Below are 23,920 nucleotides of genomic sequence, written 5' to 3'. Positions count from 1 at the left end.
TGTATCGTCAAATGTATTTGATTGTTCACTCGATTTTAACTTTTGTTCACCGATTTTTGCGTTCAGTAGGATTTTGTTTACTTAAAATGAAAAAAATCCAAAGCAAAGACGTACCGCAGAGAGTATGCTGGGTAAGGCTTGCTCGTCGCTTAACGTGTGTATGAATTGCACAGGTGTTGAATACTCCTTTAGGAAATGAGAAAAAAAGTCTCAAGAATTTAAGCTCTGCCTGTAGGGTATTGAAAACTTTCTGAAATATACTTGCTGTTGGATATCTTTTTTTTCATTTATATACGACTTTTTGATTGACTTTAAATCAAAACTCGGGTTTCTAGCTGTTGCGCGATTGCAATGATAATGTGTTGTATTCAACTTTTTTTCATAATCTAACAAAACTTCCGAGTTTTGCGCTTGAACAAGGATTTTATGTATTACCAAGCGTATTTTGTTTCTTGGTAAATAAGAAAATTTTTAGTTGAATTTGATTTCAGCATTAATTCGGTAAGAATTGACTTCAGTTTTCGTTTGCTTGGACTTACCCGATGAAAAATTTCGATTCCTTACAACAATTCCGATAGGATTTTAATTTTCGTGTTTGAATTTTTGTTACTTGAAAGAATGTACAAGAAACTCAGCCAACCAAACAACGATTGCTTGTGTGCGAATTGTAAGATCGCAAAATTTTTGATATTTTTTACATGATAAATGGATTTCTTGATGTAATTGTTGTTGTTGAAGTTTGTTTTCCTATTATTGTGTTTGCCTGACGATTTTGCTTTCGCTGGTATCTGTGATTTGTAGTTTTGCTAGAACTGTACTCAATTCTAAATGAAGGTCAGCTTTAATTAACAGTGCATTATCAACTTTTCAAAAATTGATTTGCGTTTTGTCCATTTTAAACTAAGAAATAATTTGTCTCCATGTGCCATGATAAAAAAGAGTTTCGTCTAATCTTAAATGTTTGTTATTGTAATTGTGCCGAGTGATAAGCATTCACAGTGAAATGCAAAAAATTTGCTTAAAATAACTAATTTCAACCTGGTTTCACCCATCTGGGTTCTAAAGAAGCTTTTAAGTTCTGAGTTTTTTGTTGGAAAGATTTCGGAGTTCTTGAGAGAGTTGTTTTTATGTGTCTTCAAAACACATATGATGATGACTGATTATCGTTTTTCCAAGAGATCGAAGTGATGTAAAGATAAGTGCTTTTAGAAAGTCGATTTCACAATTCAGAGCAGGACTACATTCGAGATGATATCTTGGCTTTTCTGAGAGACGTTTCGAAAACGACTCGTATGTAAATTTCACATCGAGGTGGCCAATCTTCTGTTTCAATGGATTCTTTTTCTTCGATGTCAACTCCATAATTACTTATAGAGGAGAATGAGACTGCTGCAAGCAAAATAAAAAGATTTGCTATTCCAAATTTGGTGATTTTCTCCCCTTTTGCTTCATCTAGATTGTAATCTGTAAATTCTTTTACATTTTTTTCTGCACTTTAGTGATTTCAGTTTTAGTGATGAAATATGTAGTTGTTTTCGCACAAGCTTTCATCTTAGTTCAATTATTTTGAAGAGTTGCTCACACTGGAGCCACTCTTAGCAGAGTTAGAGTGCAAGGTTTCTAGGCGTGATTTACCTCGGTTGGTGACGCCGGCTATAGGGTTGTCCTACTAATTAGACCAGTGGTTTAAGTAGTAAAGTTTGTATTGATTACACCCTTTTTCTTTCCTTTATAACTGGTGTTTCTGTCAGTTAATTTTTGTGATTGTGTCCACTTGTTTAAAATAGCTAATCTGTGATGATTGTTAATCTGGGGCTGACAAAAAATGCATGTGGTCCTAATTAAACTCAGTTTTTGCTTTCAGAAGTATATATAATCCATTTTGATTTGATTTCAGAATAGTGAAACCTTCCTCTACATGTTGGCAGTGCGTTCTTATGGTGTTGCGTTTTTAAGCTGTTTTGGTTATTTAAGCTTTAATCCTACCGGGTTAAGGGAAATTCCGAAAGCGTAGAAACATGGTTAAATTTGTTATCAGTGGTTTGCGAAACCTGAGACTCATTTATATACTATGTATTCTTATGCGATGAAATTTTTGAGCAAGTGAGTTCGCGAATGATTGTTGCACAAAGAGAAAACTAAAATTTCATGCATGTTAGTCTGTTGTGAATGATCCCTTTTTGTAGTCGTGATTTAGTTGTGCGATTTTATAAATTTCTGGGGACGTTTGATTGATTTCTGCGTTTGTTGAGAATGCGCGCGGCCCGGTGTGGAGTATTAGTGCTAGACGTTATAGTAGTCCTAGCAGCGGAATGTGTTAACCGTTGAATTGTTATTGGTGCGTTATCCTTGTGGATTAATTGTTGCTGATGGATAAAATTGCCTGTTTCATGCTGGTCGTCGAAAATAAATCTTGGAGTATCTCCAAGGGGGTGGAAAAATGGCGATAGAAATGGGTGGCATCACCAAAGGAAGAACTAGAAATTTGAACAAAGGTAATGACCAGAAACTGGGAAGTGATAAAGAAAATACTGATGTGGAAACATTTATGGCGTGACTGTTTTGGGTGTCTAAAAATTCAGGTGAGTTTTCTTCTTCTGAAGTTTCTAAAAAATCGCAAAAGTTAAATGGGGTTTGTGTTGAATTGTCAAATTGAATGTGAAATTCTTTGATGATGTAGTGGAAAAAGTTGAAAGAAGTACCGGTTGCGGCGATTGTAGAAGGTTCTTGATAGGAGCGAAAGAAGGTGAGCAATGAAACACAGAGGGGTCAGAAAAAGATCGATAGAGGGATCCAAGGGGTCTCCAACTTGACTGAAACGATTTTCGTTTTAAGAACGAAAGTTTGAGAACGATTTATGAGGTTATTCAATTATCTGCTCGTATAGATCGTTTGTATTTTCTGGTTGACATATGATAAGAACATTTAGTTACTGTTTTGATCAGTTTTGTTATTAGAAATTGTTTCTAGGAAAAATTTTGGCCCGTAGTTTGAGGGTATAAAAACTTGTAAGTGATGAAGATTTCGTTAACTTTTTTTTAATGATGCTGTTGGAAATTGTGATGTGTTGTGTGTATCGTCATATGTATTTGATTTTTTTGAACTCAATATTAAATTTTGTTTATTGATTTTTGCGTTCACTAGGATTTTATTTATATAACATGAAAAAATTCCAAAGCAAAGACGTATTGCAAAGAGTATGCTGGGTAAGGCTTGCTCGTCGATTAACGTGTGTATGAATTGCACAGGTTTTGAATACTCCTTTAGGAAGTGAGACTTAAAATCTCAAGAGTTTAAGCTTTGCTTGTAGGATATTAAAACCTTTCTAAAATTTAATTGCTGTTGGTTATCTTTTTTCGATTAATTACAAAATTTCGGTTGATTGTAAATCAAAACTCGGGTTTCCAGCTGTTGCGCGAAAGCTTTCGGGCGAAAATTTCTTTTATTTGATGCGTCAATAAAGTATATGGTGTTCATAAATACTCTTTTACTTTTTCGTGGTTAATTTGTACCAAATTGTGGCTACATTCTAATTAACATGGAACAGCGGTATCCCAAAAACAAAATCGTTGTGAAAGGATATCTACGAAATGAATTTTTTATAATAAAAAAATGGTATGCGGCGGTAATGCAATGAAATTTGGTGTGGTGAAAGAATCGACAACTGTGAACGGATTTGTTGTTCATACTTTACAGCGTAACTCGGGGGAAACTCGAAAAGAGCCCTTTTTGAGGTTAAAAGAGTTTGACAATGAGTTTTAGATCAAATTGTTTCATCTTTGAAAAAATTCCCGTTCTGGGGAGGAGGATTTTCCAGCTGAAGCGTGACAGTAAGCAAGAATTAAGCTGCGTTAAGAATAACATTCATAATTCTTTATGATTGAACTGAAAAGAAAGACTTTTCAGACCAATCACAAGGAATTATGCATGTCCACTTTAGCACAGTTGTATTATCATTTACTGTTACTCTTAAGCTCTTCCCCAGAAAACGGTAACTTTTTCCAGCTGAATCAGTTTTACCTAGAAACCATTATGTTAAATTATTTTATCCTCAAAAACCAGCGAGGATGAAATAGAACCAACTAAGTCACCTGTCGCATAGAAAAAATAAATAGAAAAACCAGTAAACCGACTATTCTAAGCTAAAAACTAGAAATTAGGGAAACCAGTTTGGCGAGGATTAAAGACCGATTGAGACGGTCCTTCGGTTTGCTATCATGGAACTTTTTAGCACAAGGGAGTTCAGCCCCACTTAGCATTCTCAGCCCGTTTTTTTTGTGTAGAATTGGTTTAAACTTGTTTGTCTGATCGTCAAACAGAAAAAAACTTTTTGTCTAACTAGCGTTAAGTTTAGTTTCCTCTAATGAACGGACTTGAGAACCGAACTAAGGACCGAACTTTCGAATTTACTTTTTTTACCGAAGAAAAAAAACAAAAACTTCCTTACAATTTTCATTTCAAGTTCGAGGATAAATGCCCTGTACTGTTGCTGTGAAAGAGATGAAGCAGCACTGGGTTTGTTTGCAGAAACATTTCTTACCACTGATTCACAGCTTCCTAAAAAAAACTGGTCTACAAAATTTTAGGCAATTTTAATGGGGTTAGCCTTCAATTTGGGAATTAAGAAGAGTAATGGTTATGATTCTTTTTTGCGTTAAAGTACTGGTTTTGCGTTAAACTAACAGCTTCAATTTCATTTTTTCTTAAGTGATGTTCCTTTTTAATCGAAAGCATTTACAATGGAAATTGAGCAGCAAAACAAGTTAATGATTCGCGAATGATTGTTGCACAAAAAGAAAACTAAAATTTCATGCATGTTAGTCTGTTGTGAATGATCCCTCTTTGTAGTCGTGATTTAGTTGTACGATTTTATAAATTTCTGGGGACGTTTGATTGATTTCTGCGTTTGTTGAGAATGCGCGCGGCCCGGTGTGGAGTATTAGTGCTAGACGTTATAGTAGTCCTTGCAGCGGAATGAGTTAACCGTTGAATTGTTATTGGTGCGTTATCCTCGTGGATTAATTGTTGCTGTTGGATAAAATTGCCTGTTTCATGCTGGTCGTCGAAAATAAATCTTTGAGTATCTTCAAGGGGGTGGAAAAATGGCGATAGAAGTGGGTGGCATCACCAAAGGAAGAACTAGAAATTTGAACAAAGGTAATGACCAGAAACTGGGAAGTGATAGAGGAAATACTGGTGTGGAAACATTTATGGCGTGACTGTTTTGGGTGTCTAAAAATTCAGGTGAGATTTCTTCTTCTGAAGTTACTAAAAAATCGCAAACGTTAAATGGGGTTTGTGTTGAATTGTCAAAGTGAATGTGAAATTCTTTGATGATGTAGTGGAAAAAGTTGAAAGAAGTACCGGTTGCGGCGATTGTAGAAAGTTCTTGATAGAAGCAAAAGAAGGTGAGCGATGAAACACAGAGGGGTCAGAAAAAGATCGATAGAGGGATCCAAGGGGTCTCCAACTTGACTGAAACGATTTTCGTTTTAAGAACGAAAGTTTGAGAACGATTTATGAGGTTATTCAATTATCTGCTCGTATAGATCGTTTGTATTTTCTGGTTGACATATAATAAGAACATTTGGTTACTGTTTTGATCAGTTTTGTTATTAGAAATTGTTTCTAGGAAAAATTTTGGCCTGTAGTTTGAGGGTATAAAAACTTCTAAGTGATGAAGATTTCGTTAACTTTTTTTTAAATGATGCTGTTGGAGTTTGTGATGTGTTGTGTGTATCGTCATATGTATTTGATTTTTTTGTACTCAATATTAAATTTTGTTTATTGATTTTTGCGTTCACTAGGATTTTATTTATATAACATGAAAAAATTCCAAAGCAAAGACGTATTGCAAAGAGTATGCTGGGTAAGGCTTGCTCGTCGATTAACGTGTGTATGAATTGCACAGGTTTGAATACTCCTTTAGGAAGTGAGACTTAAAATCTCAAGAGTTTAAGCTTTGCTTGTAGGATATTAAAACCTTTCTGAAATGTAATTGCTGTTGGTTATCTTTTTTCGATTAATTACAAAATTTCTGTTGATTGTAAATCAAAACTCGGGTTTCCAGCTGTTGCGCGAAAGCTTTCGGGCGAAAATTTCTTTTATTTGAAGCGTCAATAAAGTATATGGTGTTCATAAATATACTTTTTCGTGGTTAATTTGTACTAAATTGTGGCTACATTCTAATTAACATGGAACGGCGGTATCCCAAAAACAAAATCGTTGTGAAAGGATATCTACGAAATGAATTTTTTATAATAAAAAAATGGTATGCGGTGGTAATGCAATGAAATTTGGTGTGGTGAAAGAATCGACAACTGTGAACGGATTTGTTGTTCATACTTTACAGCGTAACTCGGGGGAAACTCGAAAAGAGCCCTTTTTGAGGTTAAAAGAGTTTGACAATGAGTTTCAGATCAAATTGTTTCATCTTTGAAAAAATTCCCGTTCTGGGGAGGAGGATTTTCCAGCTGAAGCGTGACAGTAAGCAAGAATTAAACTGCGTTTAGAATAACATGCATAATTCTTTATGATTGAACTGAAAAGAAAGACTTTTCAGACCAATCACAAGGAATTATGCATGTCCACTTTAGCACAGTTGTATTATCATTTACTGTTACTCTTAAGCTCTTCCCCAGAAAACGGTAACTTTTTCCAGCTAAATCAGTTTTACCTAGAAACAATTATGTTAAATTCTTTTATCCTCAAAAACCAGCGAGGATGAAATAGAACCAACTAAGTCACCTGTCGCATAGAAAAAATAAATAGAAAAACCAGTAAACCGACTATTCTAAGCTAAAAACTAGAAATTAGGGAAACCAGTTTGGCGAGGATTAAAGACCGATTGAGACGGTCCTTCGGTTTGCTATCATGGAACTTTTTAGCACAAGGGAGTTCAGCCCCACTTAGCATTCTCAGCCCGTTTTTTTTGTGTAGAATTGGTTTAAACTTGTTTGTCTGATCGTCAAACAGAAAAAAACTTTTTGTCTAACTAGCGTTAAGTTTAGTTTCCTCTAATGAACGGACTTGAGAACCGAACTAAGGACCGAACTTTCGAATTTACTTTTTTTACCGAAGAAAAAAAACAAAAACTTCCTTACAATTTTCATTTCAAGTTCGAGGATAAATGCCCTGTACTGTTGCTGTGAAAGAGATGAAGCAGCACTGGGTTTGTTTGCAGAAACATTTCTTACCACTGATTCACAGCTTCCTAAAAAAAACTGGTCTACAAAATTTTAGGCAATTTTAATGGGGTTAGCCTTCAATTTGGGAATTAAGAAGAGTAATGGTTATGATTCTTTTTTGCGTTAAAGTACTGGTTTTGCGTTAAACTAACAGCTTCAATTTCATTTTTTCTTAAGTGATGTTCCTTTTTAATCGAAAGCATTTACAATGGAAATTGAGCAGCAAAACAAGTTAATGATTCGCGAATGATTGTTGCACAAAAAGAAAACTAAAATTTCATGCATGTTAGTCTGTTGTGAATGATCCCTCTTTGTAGTCGTGATTTAGTTGTACGATTTTATAAATTTCTGGGGACGTTTGATTGATTTCTGCGTTTGTTGAGAATGCGCGCGGCCCGGTGTGGAGTATTAGTGCTAGACGTTATAGTAGTCCTTGCAGCGGAATGAGTTAACCGTTGAATTGTTATTGGTGCGTTATCCTCGTGGATTAATTGTTGCTGTTGGATAAAATTGCCTGTTTCATGCTGGTCGTCGAAAATAAATCTTTGAGTATCTTCAAGGGGGTGGAAAAATGGCGATAGAAGTGGGTGGCATCACCAAAGGAAGAACTAGAAATTTGAACAAAGGTAATGACCAGAAACTGGGAAGTGATAGAGGAAATACTGGTGTGGAAACATTTATGGCGTGACTGTTTTGGGTGTCTAAAAATTCAGGTGAGATTTCTTCTTCTGAAGTTTCTAAAAAATCGCAAAAGTTAAATGGGGTTTGTGTTGAATTGTCAAATTGCATGTGAAATTCTTTGATGATGTAGTGGAAAAAGTTGAAAGAAGTACCGGTTGCGGCGATTGTAGAAGGTTCTTGGTAGGAGCGAAAAAAGCTGAGCGATGAAACACAGAGGGTTCAGAAAAAGATCGATAGAGGTATCCAAGGGGTCTCCAACTTGACTGAAACGATTTTCGTTTTAAGAACGAAAGTTTGAGAACGATTTATGAGGTTATTCAATTATCTGCTCGTTTGTATTTTCTGGTTGACATATAATAAGAACATTTGGTTACTGTTTTGATCAGTTTTGTTATTAGAAATTGTTTCTAGGAAAAATGTTGGCCTGTAGTTTGAGGGTATAAAAACTTGTAAGTGATGAAGATTTCGTTAACTTTGTTTTTTTAATGATGCTGTTGGAGTTTGCGATGTGTTGTGTGTATCGTCATATGTATTTAATTTTTTTGAATTCAATATTTAATTTTGGTTTATTGATTTTTGCGTTCACTAGGATTTTATGTATATAACATGAAAAAATTCCAAAGCAAAGACGTATTGCAAAGAGTATGCTGGGTAAGGCTTGCTCGTCGATTAACGTGTGTATGAATTGCACAGGTTTTGAATACTCCTTTAGGAAGTGAGACTTAAAATCTCAAGAGTTTAAGCTTTGCTTGTAGGATAATAAAACCTTTCTGAAATGTAATTGCTGTTGGATATCTTTTTTCGATTGATTACAAAATTTCGGTTGATTGTAAATCAAAACTCGGGTTTCCAGCTGTTGCGCGAAAGCTTTCGGGCGAAAATTTCTTTTATTTGAGGCGTCAATGTAGTATATGGTGTTCATAAATACTCTTTTACTTTTTCGTGATCAATTTGTACTAAATTGTGGCTACATTCTAATTAACATGGAACGGCGGTATCCCAAAAACAAAATCGTTGTGAAAGGATATCTACGAAATGAATTTTTTATAATAAAAATATGGTATGCGGTGGTAATGCAATGAAATTTGGTGTGGTGAAAGAATCGACAACTGTGAACGGATTTGTTGTTCATACTTTACAGCGTAACTCGGGGGAAACTCGAAAAGAGCCCTTTTTGAGGTTAAAAGAGTTTGGCAATGAGTTTTAGATCAAATTGGTTCATCTTTGAAAAAATTCCCGTTCTGGGGAGGAGGACTTTCCAGCTGAAGCGTGACAGTAAGCAAGAAATAAACTGCGTTAAGCATTACATGCATAACTCATTATGATTGGACTGAAAAGAAAGACTTTTCAGACCAATCGCAATGAATTATGCCTGTCAAGTTTAGCACAGTTTAATTATCATTTACTGTTACTCTTAAGCTCTTCCCCCAGAAAACGGCAACTTTTTCCAGCTGAATCAGTTTGACCTAGAAACCATTATGTTAAATTCTTTTATCCTCAAAAACCAGCGATGATGAAATAGAACCAACTGAGTCACTTGCCGCATAGAAAAAATAAATAGAATAACCAGTAAACCGACTAGTCTAAACTAAAAACTAGAAATTAGGGACACCAGTTTGGCGAGGATTAAAGACTGTTTGAGACGGTCCTTCGGTTTGCTATCATGGAACTTCTCAGCCCGTTTTTTTGTGTAGAATTGGTTTAAACTTGTTTGTCTGATCGTCAAACAGAAAAAACTTTTTGTCTAGCTAGCGTTAAGTTTAGTTTCCTCTTATGAACGGACTTGAGAACCGAACTAAGGACCGAACTTTCGAATTTACTTTTTTTACCAAAGAAAAAAAACAAAAGCTTCCTTACAATTTTCATTTCAAGTTCGAGGATTAATGCCCTGTACTGTTGCTGTGAAAGAGATGAAGCAGCACTGGGTTTGTTTGCAGAAACATTTCTTACCACTGATTCACAGCTTCCTGCAAAAAAAAACTGGTCTACAGAATTTTAGGCAATTTTAATGGGGTTAGCCTTCAATTTGGGAATTAAGAAGAGTAATGGTTATGATTCTTTTTTGCGTTAAAGTACTGGTTTTGCGTTAAACTAACAGCTTCAATTTCATTTTTTCTCAAGTGATGTTCCTTTTTAATCGAAAGCATTTACAATGGAAATTGAGCAGCAAAACAAGTTAATGTTCCAAAAACCGAGTCTTACAAAGAGCTCACTTTTGCAGATATCATGTTAAGTTTCACTAGGGTTTAATTAATCATATTTAAGCTCTAACTCTTCATCAACTTGTACCTAAAACGGCTTATTATTAATTTATCGTCCATTTGAGTTATGGAAGCTGTGAATACTGATTTAAAAAAATTGAGAAAAATTTCTGCAATATTTTTAAAAATCGGAAAACCCAACACCAGTACACCTTTGGCCTGTACTCATAGAGTAATTTCAGATAAAGTACACCGTCTGTTTGTCACGCTTATTTATTTTCGACCGGATAGATTCGTGCAACTTCTTAGTCTAATACCAATCTTAATCTTACTCTTATATCTCCTAGTCTAAATAGATCTAGTGTATACTGGTTTTAACGAGTTAGTTCTTGGAGTTTATCCAGAAGGAGAACAACTGTATTCAAAGTTTTGTTCAAATTGTTCTGGTGCTGAAGCTACAAGTAGTTTCAGCACTTACAAATAAGTGTCAATGTTAGAGATGGAATATGATTGGTTAGTTAGAAATATTTAGTAGTGATAGTTTCATCAATAATATAATTGGTTTATAAATACTAGTTCAGAACTGGTTCCACTTTACATCAAAAAGTGGACAAATTAGCCTATTTCAAATAAAAGTTCAGTCAATTGAAAGTATATTTTTGCATTATTTTACATTTAGGCTGAAACATTTACAAGTTTAGAGTAAAATGTAGAAAAAAGCAGCGATTACGACAAAATTTTTGAATGATAATTATGCATTGCTCAAAATGTTGAAAAGGTGTTTTACACACCTGATTTTTGTGGAAACAATTTTCTTTTTCCTATTATACTGATTTAAAAAAATTGAGAAAAAATTCTGCAATATTTTTAAAAATCGGAAAACCCAACACCACTCATGCCTAACTAAACAGTTATTTAGTTAAATTCCAAACCCGTATCCTGGGGATTTTCTGTGCAAGATCTGAGTTTCTTTATTTCCTATATAAGTTGATTCTCAGATCTGAAATTCGTAATTAACTTTCTCGATAAGAATTTTGAAATTTCAGATCTGAAATTTGGATCTGAAAAAAAAAAATTCAGCTATGAAATAACCTTGAAAAACAAAGTTTCAGATCAGAAATCAACCAATCCTTAAAGTATCCCAGCGTTATTTAAACATTTCATAACCTACTTCAGATCTGAAATTTAGATCTGAAAAAGATTATTTCAGATCTGATTTACAAAATTTACTAGGTACGGGAAAAGTCAAAGACTTCAATCATGTAACTTGATTATTGTTTTGAAAACAATTGAATCGGAAACCTTTAAATTTTATACGAAACCTAAAGCATCAAACAATAACTATAGCTAGCTAAAACTATTAAATTATCAAAAAGTAATGTACTACATGTAACATTTACAACAAAAGATGGATAAATCTAGTTTCAAGCCTAATTCACAATAGCCGAATGCAAATAGTAATTGTTCAACTCGCACAAAAGTGTGTAAACATCATCAGGGCCACTGAAGATATGCTTTCCGCGCGTCGGCTTCGAGTTGTCCGTTTGGATTTTAATGAAAGTGACGCAATCACTTCGGAAGCCGGAATCTTCTAGAAGAGTTGCGAATCCTTCTTCGTCAGTGGAGCTGTCTCCGATGAAGATTGCACTGTGGGTTTCGTGCCAGTTTTCGCCTAGTTTTTCCCGGAGGATTTTCTTCATGGCGTAACCCTTAGTGATCTTAGGATGCCTCACCTGAAAGAACATGAGTTTTTCTGAGTATTTTTTAGACTGCATCACCGACCAATCGAGAATACATTTAAAACTAAAAACAAGAATTGGCAATGAAAAAAATAAGTACACTTCTTTAGGTTGTTCAGAGCTTGAATAAGTTGTTTCATCATTATAATGAATTAATTAACATATCATTCTATATATTTTCCAAGAAAACAAAGGAGCAATATTTGCAGTGCTTTTCAATTGTTTAGAAGATATTTTCAACATACAACCCAGTACGACTTTTAAACCATTTTCTGGACTCAAAATTAATTCTGATCCAGCTTTGACTTTCAAAACACATTATTTGTGAACAAACTACAATTTAGATTACATTATTTGTGAACAAACTAAAAACTTTCAATAAAGCTTTACCGAAAGGTCATCTGAGTTCTTGTTTGATATCAAATCCTACTGGTTTGATCAAATCTAATAATAAAATTCAAATTCAAGAACAAACAATTTAATGACATTTCGTTTGCGGTCATTGAAATTGTTATTTGATCTAAATTACGCCCTCTAATTGAAATCTATTATCAAACCAAATAAATGAATTCATCCATTAAGAAGCTGAGTTTTGCATATTTGATCAAAGTTTTTTCAATCATGCACCGGTTTGTTTGCAATCAACGTGGCGTGTTCTTATAATGTTTTATAAAGTTCTTGTAATGTCCATATCTAATGTCCATATCTTTTGAGTAGAAAAATTGTACAAGGCAATGTCCAGATTTTCCATCATTTTGTGCGCTTCGTCTTCAAAGCGGTTCTATGTCAGGAAGTGTTTTAAAAACTCCACAAGTGGAAAAAAAATTTTGTGACTATTGTTTTAGGTTAGTTTTATTTTTTCCAGAAAATTAGAAATGTTTCAGAATTAAAATGAAAACACCATCAAATTCAAATTTAACAGATAAAAAAATATGCAATTTCGAATTTTCCACAGATATTGAGCTTTCCACAGATCATAAAGGAGTTTTCCGCAGAGCAATTCTAAGATTTCACTGTTATTTTCGTAAATTCAATAACCAAGTGAAGCAAAATATGAAACAATTCAACAAAATATAGTGGAAACTTCTGTTTTTAAGTTTGTGGATGCAGTTATCTTAAATTTTAGAGCTTTTTGATTTTGCTTTTCCAGTTATTTTTTGGTGGTATGTAAGCCAGTCGAAGTATCAACTAGCCAAAAATACGTAAGTGGTGTAACGAAAGTTATGCAAATTTCATCCATATGATGTAACTTTTTGGCCGGCTTATATACTCCGCGCATTTTCGGTTGGTTTATATTTTGGCTGTATTATTTACTCTCAATTTTTTCTCGATATATGAAAAAAGAAACAACTAGAGACCACTGAAAACGAACCCAAAGGTCTGGTGACGATCTCTCAGGCTAACGCTCTAATGATTCGAAATGGTCTTCACTAAAAATCAATAATGATATACAGGTGTTAAAATGAAGACTATTTGTCTTTTAATTACATTATTTTATTTTTTATATTGATCATTTTATCATTTTGTTGTTTTTATGATTTGAAACTATCAATTTATTTTTCATTATTAGTATAGTATTATAAAACTAATAATTTTTTAACTACTAGTATTATTAAACTACACTATATTTTAAAAATACTAATACTACTGTATTTCTGTATTAGTTGAGAAGTATAAGTGACAGTAGTTAGTATCTACCTCGATGCACCCCTCTCCGTCGAACACAGGCAGCCCGTTCTTCTTCACAATAGAGCACGCCCTCTGCACAGTCTGCTCCACATCATTGGGGGGCACATTGAAGAAGTGCCACGTCATGGCTGTGTCCTTGTCCTCTATGTTCCCACCCACCTGAAACAAAAAATAAAACTTAAAACATCTAAAATTTCCCTAGTCTTGTTTTTTAATCTCAATTAGGGTTATAATCTTTTTAATTTTTCCACTTTTTATTGTAACCACACTAGACAAACTTTGATTGTGATTTAGTTTAATTTTTAGAAAACAATTTTGTCGCTTCCTTCGGATCAGACACTTGTACATGTCTTTTTTCTAATGGCATTCGTTTTGATAGTTTCATTAAGAGGGTCATTATTCTTTACCTCTTTTCCCAATTTCTTCTCTTTCATCTCCGTCACTATACTCTTAATGCCTCCTCTCAACTTGCTCAATTCTTCCTCATTTAAATTGTACTCCATTTTGCCCGGCTTCCCCCCACTCTGCTGCGGTCTATCCAGACCACTCATTTCCAGTCCATGATTGCCACTGTAGACTATGTCTTTGATGCCGATTCGGTCGCGGAGGTCTTCTGTTTTGCGGCCACTGATCGGAACCACAATTACATCCTGAAAATACCTTGCTCCTAATTGCAATTTCAACCTTGAACAATGGTGTAATTAGCTGAAAACTCACTAGTAACAAACTGATGGGCAGGCATTGATGTAAAGCTCATCTGAACATGTATGTCATTACATTTCGATATTTTGATATTTCTTCATTGGGTCTCAAAAATTCCTTCTTTTCTTGATCTTTTTACGGTTGAAGGTTAGTTCTAGGGAAATGAGAACAGTAGGGTGATCAGGTAAGGTTTGGGATTGGGGACTGGGGGAAAAGAAGATATTAAAGCGATCCAGATTTTATTTCTGCTCACCTCTAGACAGCTGACATCGGTTAGTACTCTCTTCATGTCTTTGCTCATGTAGGTGTTGTCTGGCTCACTCTGAATCTCTGCCAGAGTCCCATCATAGTCCAGGAACAGAACCAGTTGCTTCCCTTTAACCATGAAAAAAAACAATTGGCATGATTGATTAAATAAAGGCCGCTAAAACAGTTTTTGGAAGCTAATTGTTGAGGTTGGTTTGACTTTATCTGATTCTTGAATCCAAAATCTACAATTATTCCGAACTGTATTGAATTTTTAGCATATCTTTGATCTTTGGTGTATTTCAAGGAAACTTGAAATTCAGCAAAAACACTTACTTTACGTGCTATCCGAACCAATAAAACAATAAGTTTCTTCTCCTTTTTGAAAAAGCTCATCATGAGTTTTTTTAACACGTTACCTTTCAGTGATTGCTTGATGCTGATGATTGCGCTTTGAACGTTAGAAGGAACAGGCATAGTTTCAAATTGAATATTTATTCTGTGTGCTTCGAAATTATTGCAACTTTTTTGAAGTTTAAAAGTTCGATATTAAATCTATTCAATATTAGAAATTGGAGATCTATTCTATTTCTGCTACTTTTGTAACTTAAATTACTATTCTAATTTTTTTACTAGTCAATTACTATCAACTATTGAGAAGCAAGTTTGCTTTAAAAGTGATTTTACAAAGAACGTTTCCAAAGTCAACTACTTCATTCCAAACATAGATTACAAAGTTTTCAGATAAGCAAACAAACTCTTGTTCATCAAACTTGACTGATCGGTTAGTACAAATAGATTACAAACTCTCCCACCTGGCGTGATATAAATATCTGACCTTGACTTTTACTTTATTATAAACCAAGGTTGTTATAAACATAGCCATCGCGTGATAGACTTACAACATTCCTGTAACGGATTAGGATCATAAGTCAGGCGGGCAGTATGATGGTGTTGGCGATAAAGATGAAGATAAATTGTTGTTTAAAGCGTCCGACAACCTTGAGCGACTTTTCACAGAGGAACTTGAAAAGAAGGTCGTGACCTTTATTTCTGTCAGAAGCAGTTAAACAGAACTGAAGAATAATTCAGATAAGAGGGCGTTTTGATGTACTGAAATGGTTCTTTCTCATGGCAAGTTTCTCAAATTGTAACATCAATTTATTAAAGAGGGCTCATCTAAGTAATTTTTTGACCCAGGGTGAGGTTGCGGTTACATGAATCACACGAAGGGTCGACATTAACCCTCTCTGGACACAGTCGGTCGAAAATGCTCTTAACGTCCCCTGTCAACTTTGGCAGTTTTTGTTGATCTTGACCAACGTTGGCTGCCTTTGGTCAATTTGGGTTGGTTGCGGTGGACTTTGGTAGTTTGTTTTTGAATTTATTCCGTTTTATGAATTAATTGCCAATTATATTATTCAAAATTTTCAAAATTTTCTGGCTAAGAATTTATTGTTTGAATTTTTTTGAAGTCTAATTACGAGGAATCTCATTGAAGTCTCATACGAAGATCAAAGAAAAGTAGCAACGTTGCGGATTACGCGACAAATCTGATTTTTGCCTGTTGCGAATTCCGCTTACAATGCAGAGAATGCACAGTTTGGCCTCGTAATGCTTCAAGTATTTTAAAGTTTAATCCATGATTTTTGTTCAGAAAATCACATCTTTTTGTTGACGTCCTTTTTGAGCAGATAGTTACATATTAGTGATTTAATTCTGTAATGTAATGTTAGCTCAGCAAAATACCACGGGTTGAAAAAATCGAATTACAATTGCAAACTAGGGATTAGGATACTCATACGTCTAGAAAAAGGTACATAACCCTACGATTGAAATTTTAGCTATTCTACGAAACTTTGTGATAAGCATTTTGACATCTTTTTAACTTCACGACTAAGGTCATACTATGAGAATAAATAGAACTTTTAAGGAGCTTTTTACATGAAATTGTGTGACTAGCATTTTTTGTATGAAGTTAACCGGGCAGCGCCCTTTCATTTTTTACGTGTAATTCTCTAACATTTTGGTTTGTGGTAAATCTTTGTGCGGAGATGAATACAAAAGTAAAAAAGTAACAAAAAGCTAATTGATGTTTCTTGCTGTGAATTTAATAGGTTTCCACCACGTATCGTTCATAGTCTAAAGCTGACCCAAACTGGTTGATTACTTTTACTTTTACCAACAAATATCTGTGAATTTACACGACTTTTTCTACAAACAAAAGCGAAAAAACCGAGCCGTAACCGAGCGGCAGATAACTTGGTCCGCCGACCGGGACAAAGTTTTATCCGGATGCAAAACGAACTACTCGGGCGTCATTCGATCTGGACGAAGTTTTATCTGGACGAAACTGTGCCCCGACGAAGTTGCGCCCGGACAAAAGCCCATTAATGTATCCGAACGAAAAACAGTCTATTTTAGCCGGAAACCTCGTTAAGCCGTCTTACGCCACAGTAAACCAAACGAGACCTATAATCAGCCAGACGATTGTCCTAATTAGTCGAAACTGGGTCAACGGATGTGGCATCTAGCCAAACCTTCGTTCGAAAGCATTACTTAGACCCCAGCCAGAACTGAAGACCAGTCTAGCCAAAATTGAGGGCTGTTAGCCATGATGTAATGCTTTGTAGCTCATAATAGTTCCATTTATGCTCCGATTAGAAGCAAATTAGCAACTGCTTAAAAGTTAGGTAACCAGTAGGAAAACGCTTTGTACAAGTTGAAAAAAAAACAGTTTCATTTTTTTTTTCGAAAAACTTTTGCTTCAATTCCAATTCAATTCCTTATTAATTTTTATTAAATGATCAAAAGAATGACTAAGGCCCAAAACTTAGGTTATTAAGTACTTTTTATTACAATGAGGCCATATCAAATAAGCAAACATTTAAAACTGAAGACATTCATTATTTCGTCATATTACGCGCCGACAGGGGAAGATTTAGGGGGGGGGGGGCAGCGTATGATTTCCCTTCTCTCATGGATTCGACCCCCTCATCGACCAAAGGTCCCCCTTTAATACTATTTTATGACATCCATTTTCAGCCGACCAATCGTAAAACTTTTCTAGAGGCGCCTTTGGCGCCCACACATACTAATTTTGGAGAGGGGCGCTCGCAAAAAACGCAATTTTTCGTCAACAATTTCCGAAATTGTCAAAATTGTTTCATGTCTTTCTCGAAGCCATTTCAGAGACGTCTGAAAACAGGCAGAAATCATCTAAGGACAATCTCCCAGATTGGGTTCTTTCAAAAGGTCATTTATAAAAATTATATTTATCAATGTGAACCTATACTGGAAACAATTTATTAAAGCCATTGATAGATGTTTTTTTTTGCTGAACTGATTCGCTCAAAGTTTGATATTCAAAAAATCCTTTCAAGCTATTCAACTTAACAAAATCGATTATTATCCCAGCCCAACAGATTTACCCAGCCCAACTAAATTTCTAGACATTCTGTTTTCAATCTGTTGATTGTAGACTATCAATCGGGTTCCGGGCAGATCACGCGCTTTCGTCTAAAGTTTCAATGTGTTCTGTCAGTGTCGTAGCTTCAATTGAACAAACCAGACTCCTAGGTACCTGGACGTTCGGCTTTCCGTCACAAAACCAGTCATGAAAACGACTTTTGGGAATTTTTCGAATTAAACCGCAGTGTTCTCCTTCATTGCGACGCCGAACAGAGCCAGTCATATGGTGATAAGGATCCCAAAAGTCATCCGGCAGCTGCCGCAGGCCCGTTTTCCTTCTTTTTTGTTTTTTGTAGGTTTTTGTGCAAAAAAAAATTCAAAATTGAATTCATTTTTTCCAAACTAATGTCTCTTAATTTTCTTGAATCTTCAATTGCGTAAAGCTACAAATTAAATTTCAAACTTTATATTGTGTAACTTTTTTAAAACAACGGCTAAACTGAAAATCGATGTTTCACAGCAGAGAAAAAAATAAGAGCTTTCGTAGCTCAAACATTTAGCAGAATTAATATGGTGATAATAATCTGCTGATAATACTAACATCTTGATAAATAATCTTGCAAATATCGGATCCAAAACTTTACCCTTTAATGATGGATCATTTTAAGACTTTTTTCGATCAAAGACAACGCCGAAACTACTGAGCCGAACGCTAACCTAATTATATCAAAGTGGGCCTCTAACGTAGCACAACAGAGTTAAAGAAGGTTATAATCTCCAAAAATTAGCGCAAAACATATACAAAAATCCGTTTTTAAATAAAAAATTGGTACTTCATGAGGTAAAATTGACATTTTTAGCTATCAAATGATAGTTAACTTTTTACGCAAAACTGAGAAGCTGTTACCATACTTAAGCTTTGTTGGGCTATATAAGAGTCTCACTGCGATATATTATTATCAACCATTCAACCGGTAGTTTTGGCGTAATTTTTGATTGAATACGAAAGCCCAAAATGTCCCGTTTTTGGAGTAAAATTTTGGGTTCGAGTTTTCCAAAATAAATTTCACCATATTAATTCTGCTAATTTAATTCTGCACCATATTAATTCTTTTGTCCGGATAATTTGAATCAGGAGTGTATTGGAGCGCCAGGTTTTTAATCCGGCAAAAAAGCTGGAGAGTATTTCGGACCGGGGCGAGAAAAAAATACCTGAAAATTGAAATTTCCCGCTACGACTTTCAACAGATTGCTTAACAAATAAGAATTTTCATAAAACATCATAAATTTTGCAGTATATGAAAAAAGAGCCCTTTTCAAGTGTGGAGCGGCTCCCCATGTATGTCGATTGAATAAAAGGCGGTTTGTCTGATCCTTCCACAGACGCAGTAAGAACTATGTCGTTGAAGTTCACCCAGATATATTCATCCGATTTAGGAGGAAACATTTGACCAACTGCCTCCATTTCAGCTATAGTTCTCATTTCGAAAACACTCGAATTTCTAAAATATTTTCGAAGAAAATAATGAACAGATAAAAATGTGCTAAGGAAGAATCTAACGAAGTTAACTATGAAAAAAGATCTGTTTAAATTTTGTTGGATATTAATTAAACCGAAAAAAAAATGCTTATCGGATCTTGTTAACTATTTCAATTTTCAGAAATTCTGGCCGTCACATTTCCATTAGTTTAAAACAATTTTCAGAAATTAAAATTAAACAATTTTCAGATATTTAAATAACATTCTAATGTAGGTATTATATGAAAGAGTAATAGAAAAACGAACGCGTGAAAATTAAAACCCAATTAATTGTTGACATTTTTGAAAGGCATATTTTATACAGAAATGATTGTCAAAATTAATACATGCATAGGGGTGGGGGAAGAGCTAACACAGAGGCGAAGCAGAGCTCAGCATCACTTGCGATACAAAGAAAGCGTATCATTGCAAGCTACTAAACTTTCGGTGAGATGGAAATAACTCAGTGGAAAGAAAAACTTGAAAAACTCAAAATACGAGAAAAAAATCATGGAATATTTTCCGAGCATCAAAAACACCAAAGGAAACGGTCATCATAAAAATCATTATTTTTTGAAATACGTATAAGTTTAATCTCTGAAAAACAGACGACAAACAGCCACTAGCATTGAACAAGCTTTCACTATTTGCAAGGGTTCACTAAGCCAATAACGTCAATTAAACCGAAAACCAAAAATGTCACAAGAAAATGTCAAAAAAAATTTGAGCGATCAAAAACATTGAAGTTTTCACTAATCATACCAGGCCGACCTGATTTAATGAAAACATGAATGATCAATTTTTATCCTTATACCGATAAAAAATAAGTTCAACAATTCAACAAACCAAGAGTCGGAATCATTTAGGCTGACTAAAAATTCTAAGCGATAAGAGAAACCCAAAAAAAAACAAGAAAATATCTCGTTAATCTACGCAAAATAGGTGGAATAAACTACTATAATACTAGTTGAACCAGTTCAACCGAAAAAATGACAGAAGCGAAGCTGCGCTTCGCAAACACAAGCAAAGAAAACGCAAAAAAGTGCTCTACGAAGTATAACCTTCTCACATCTGTTTCACAATCGCTTGTATTTTTACTAACACTATATACCAGTGAATCACCGACCTGTTGATTTGGAGTCTCAAGTCCTGGTATTTGCGCCACGGTTGCTATTTATACCTGTTTTTTAAGTTTATCATGCTGTACTGATACGGAAATGCGTAAATTTAAAAATTCCAAAAAAATGGATTTTATGCGAAATCCTAGATTTCTCTGCTTAATTAGGGGATTAGCCGCTTATTTAAGGTGGAAAACTACTAGTATCTCTTTCAAGTAAATTCTTTCTATCAGAATTGGCTGTGTAGTTTTCGAAACAAGTAAAAAAAATCCAAAAAATGATCAAAACTTTTCTAAATCCATAAACTTTTCTCTACTAAAGCATGGGAATAGCCTCTTATGCAAGGAAGATTTCCACGCCCTAAAATTTAAACTGAGCCCTTAATATCAGATTAAACTAGTAGTTTTTAAGAAAATCTAAGCACATTGTTAGTTTGATAAACTATCAACCTCAGAATCGGCAGGTTAGTTTAGGGGAAAAAAGTTTCCAAAAAAACGCGCAACATTTCAAAAACTGGACTTTTTCTACAGCCATATTTTTTTCTCAAGCGTAAGGCATAGACTCTTGCGCAGAGGAGAGACGCACAACTGTTTTTATTTTGCTTTCGGTTAAACCCTTGATCTCCAATTTCGCAGGGTAGTTTTTGTGAAAAGTCAAAAGAATTAACAATTGACCAAAATGTCAAAAAAATGGGTATGTTTGAGGCTCTCACTTTTTCTAGCAAATTTAGGGAATAGCCGTTTGAGAAAGGAAAATCCCAAAGATTTGTTCTTTTGATTGAAACTTTCATCTCAGATTTGTGCTCTCAATATTTGAGAAAACGTAAAAATTAAAAACAAATAGATCAAAAATCCCCCTGCTGAAAATTTCGAAGGCCGTAGAAGGTGGGGTAAAATTAAAAGAGACTAGCGAAATATACAAACACATAAAAGAGCTGCCGATTTTTTAATTGGCAATTTTTTTGGAAAATCAGTACAGTAGTTTGAGAAAAATTGAAATTTCTGAGGTTCAAAAGTTTTCCTAAGCTTCGCGAAAAAATGGAAAACAACGAATCTCATATATTTTTATAATACCTGCTTTTTTAAACAGGACCTAGCACTAGCCAAAAACAAAGCAGCAACATATGCTATTAACTTGCCTATGCCTAAATAAGCTTAAATATGATTAAATTGAAATATTCCAAAAGTGCCACCAAATAAGCACTTTTATTTGCGACTTAAGCTGAAAAAAAATTCTTCGTAATAATACACTACGCTTAGCTTGTGTGAAAAAAAGTCTTCGTATTAATACACTACGCTTCACTTGTGTAAAAAAAATATTTTAGATCAGAGTTGGTAAATTTACTAACTACAGGACAACTTCCAATTATAAAAAACCGTTTAAATAAAAAAACAGAATCAATGGAAAAAAGTGCTTGAAAAGTGTTTGCATAATATAAAATTCAATTAGAAAACAAACGAGCCGGCATAAATTTTGACAGTAGCCACAAATCTGAAAAAAAAAATCAAACTTTTCTTACTTTAAATATTTGACAAATTAATTTTTACCTAAACTGGAATGATCTAAAAAGGATTTGAATGTGAGCTTGTCTATTTATATCATTAAAAAAACATGCAGTTTGTGAAATAAGTGTAATGCAAGAAATACGTGCAGTTAAATATGTAAGACAAGTGATTCAACTGAATTTGTTCATCTAGTTGTTAGCCCTAAAAAATTCGCAAGCGTAACAAGGTCCAAAAGGGAAGAAATAGTTAACAAAATCCAGCTTATCAATTTTATCAACTATTAACGAAAACTAAGATGAACTTACAAATTATTACAGTACGCAAGCGCCTCCCAGAATGTGTTGAAATCCTGACTGCTTTTGTGCAGACATTTATCCGCGACGTTTAAATTAAACTCAAAGCCACCTGGGCACCGGTACAAGCAACTACTCTCGTATACGAGAAACATAATCAAAACTTTCCAAAGCATATTCATAGCTAATCTAACTGAACCTAGTATTACCGGTGAAAATTCAAATGCTTTAAAATAACTTTCAAGTTGTTTTTTTTTCCCGATAAATTGAAACGTAGTTTGAATTGAACAAATGAACCGTTTGAAATAAATTGAATCAAACTGCGTCAACTCGGAGGCATCTGCAATGATCCAACATATAAACTGTCTAGAAACTTACGCGGTTATCAACATATGGACCAAACAGTATATTCAAAAAATCGTCCTAGTTTTAAGTTTTTTGTTCCCACCTTAATTCCGACCAAAATAATAGAACAAAAAAAAAGAAAAATTTTCTACGCCCCTTTCTTTAATCCATCGTCACACACGCGTTAAGATCAAACGAATTTAACAAAAAATTGAAAGAATCAGTCTAGCTATCCCGTGTTGTTGAAGAAAACCTTAATTTTCTTAACGACCGCCCTAATCCAACCAAGCCTGAACAAAAGACGGCACACAGAAAATAACATGAATAAAACAGACTAACGAAAACAAGTTTATGCTAGGAGAGCTCATGCTATGAATGCAGCAGCACGCTGCCCTTTCCTTCGCTTGTATAGAGTTTTAAAATGTGTGTACTTAAAGCTTGAAAACACTTTTTTGTGATTTTTATTACGATACTCGAAGAGCCTGAAAATTATGCCCGGTCTTGTTTCTCCATCAGACAAGATTCGATTCTCTGAAAAATCTTTACATGTGTTTCTATAGTTATATATATTATATTTATGCTAGTTATATATTTGTATTTCTTCGATCTATAAAACAACAGAAACAAACTGCAACAACATTTCACCGGCGATGTTTTTTCGTGAAATTCTGAAGATTTCGACGCAGAACCATAAAATGCAGAATAAAAACTATCTGCAAAATTGTAATTAAATTTCAAGCAGGAAGCCTCGTAAAACATGGAGCATATTATCAAACTTGACCAAAAAATTTAGAGTATCAACCGAGGAAACCAGCTAGCATGGCTTTAAAATTCACCAAAAATTAGGAAGAAAACAAAAAAGCCCCTGCTATGATAGGCATACAGTTAAACATTGCCACAAATAGACTTAACTAACTTTCACACAGATTGACTGAACAGATTTTCAAATAGAATGCTAAATTGAACATAAAATTGGCTGCGATTTAGGATGGAAAAAAGTGGACTAACTAACCTAATTAGACAAACGTTGCTTTCGTACATACAGGGTTTCCGATTTGATTGCTCCCATGCTAGTTGACAAAACTGACCACTGTGTTGCACTTTATTTGCAATAGCGAAACTCAAAATAGAAGGTGCAGATAATTCAGTTACTTTCTCATTCATATGCATTTTCTTAAATCTTTAAATTTAAAAAAACCACTCCAGTTGCTTCGGTGTCAATGACTTCTTTGAAAAACCCTGATTTAGTTTAATAAAACGTTATCCCAAAAAAATTACTAATCT

At 34.4% G+C, this 23,920-nt stretch overlaps 1 protein-coding gene across 1 annotated transcript; it reads right to left on the bottom strand.

The window, feature by feature from the left end:
- Nucleotides 1–11,358: 11,358 nt before the first annotated feature.
- On the bottom strand, nucleotides 11,359–15,142 carry LOC134852888 (uncharacterized). Its single transcript, XM_063868734.1, has 5 exons — nucleotides 14,865–15,142; nucleotides 14,453–14,574; nucleotides 13,905–14,147; nucleotides 13,507–13,656; nucleotides 11,359–11,802 (listed from the first exon to the last, which is right to left on the bottom strand). Exons 1-5 carry the CDS (start codon nucleotides 14,920–14,922, stop codon nucleotides 11,500–11,502), a joined length of 876 nt encoding a protein of 291 aa, XP_063724804.1. The 5' UTR covers nucleotides 14,923–15,142; the 3' UTR covers nucleotides 11,359–11,499.
- Between the last annotated feature and the right edge of the window lie 8,778 nt (nucleotides 15,143–23,920).

Source organism: Symsagittifera roscoffensis, chromosome 8, assembly GCF_963678635.1.
Source record: "Symsagittifera roscoffensis chromosome 8, txSymRosc1.1, whole genome shotgun sequence".
Lineage (NCBI taxonomy): Eukaryota > Metazoa > Xenacoelomorpha > Acoela > Convolutidae > Symsagittifera > Symsagittifera roscoffensis.
The sequence above is the reverse complement of the archived record's forward strand: the minus strand, read 5'-3'. Positions and strand labels throughout refer to the sequence as shown.

Bases quoted from the DNA above. Each gene is read 5' to 3' on its own strand.
- LOC134852888 (XM_063868734.1), bottom strand. From the start codon at position 14,922: ATGCCTGTTCCTTCTAACGTTCAAAGCGCAATCATCAGCATCAAGCAA. The intron at 14,575-14,864 runs GTAACGTGTTAA...TCATGGTTAAAG, and splicing joins CATCAAGCAATCACTGAAAG to GGAAGCAACTGGTTCTGTTC. The intron at 11,803-13,506 runs GTAGATACTAAC...ATGTTCTTTCAG, and splicing joins ACGGAGAGGGGTGCATCGAG to GTGAGGCATCCTAAGATCAC.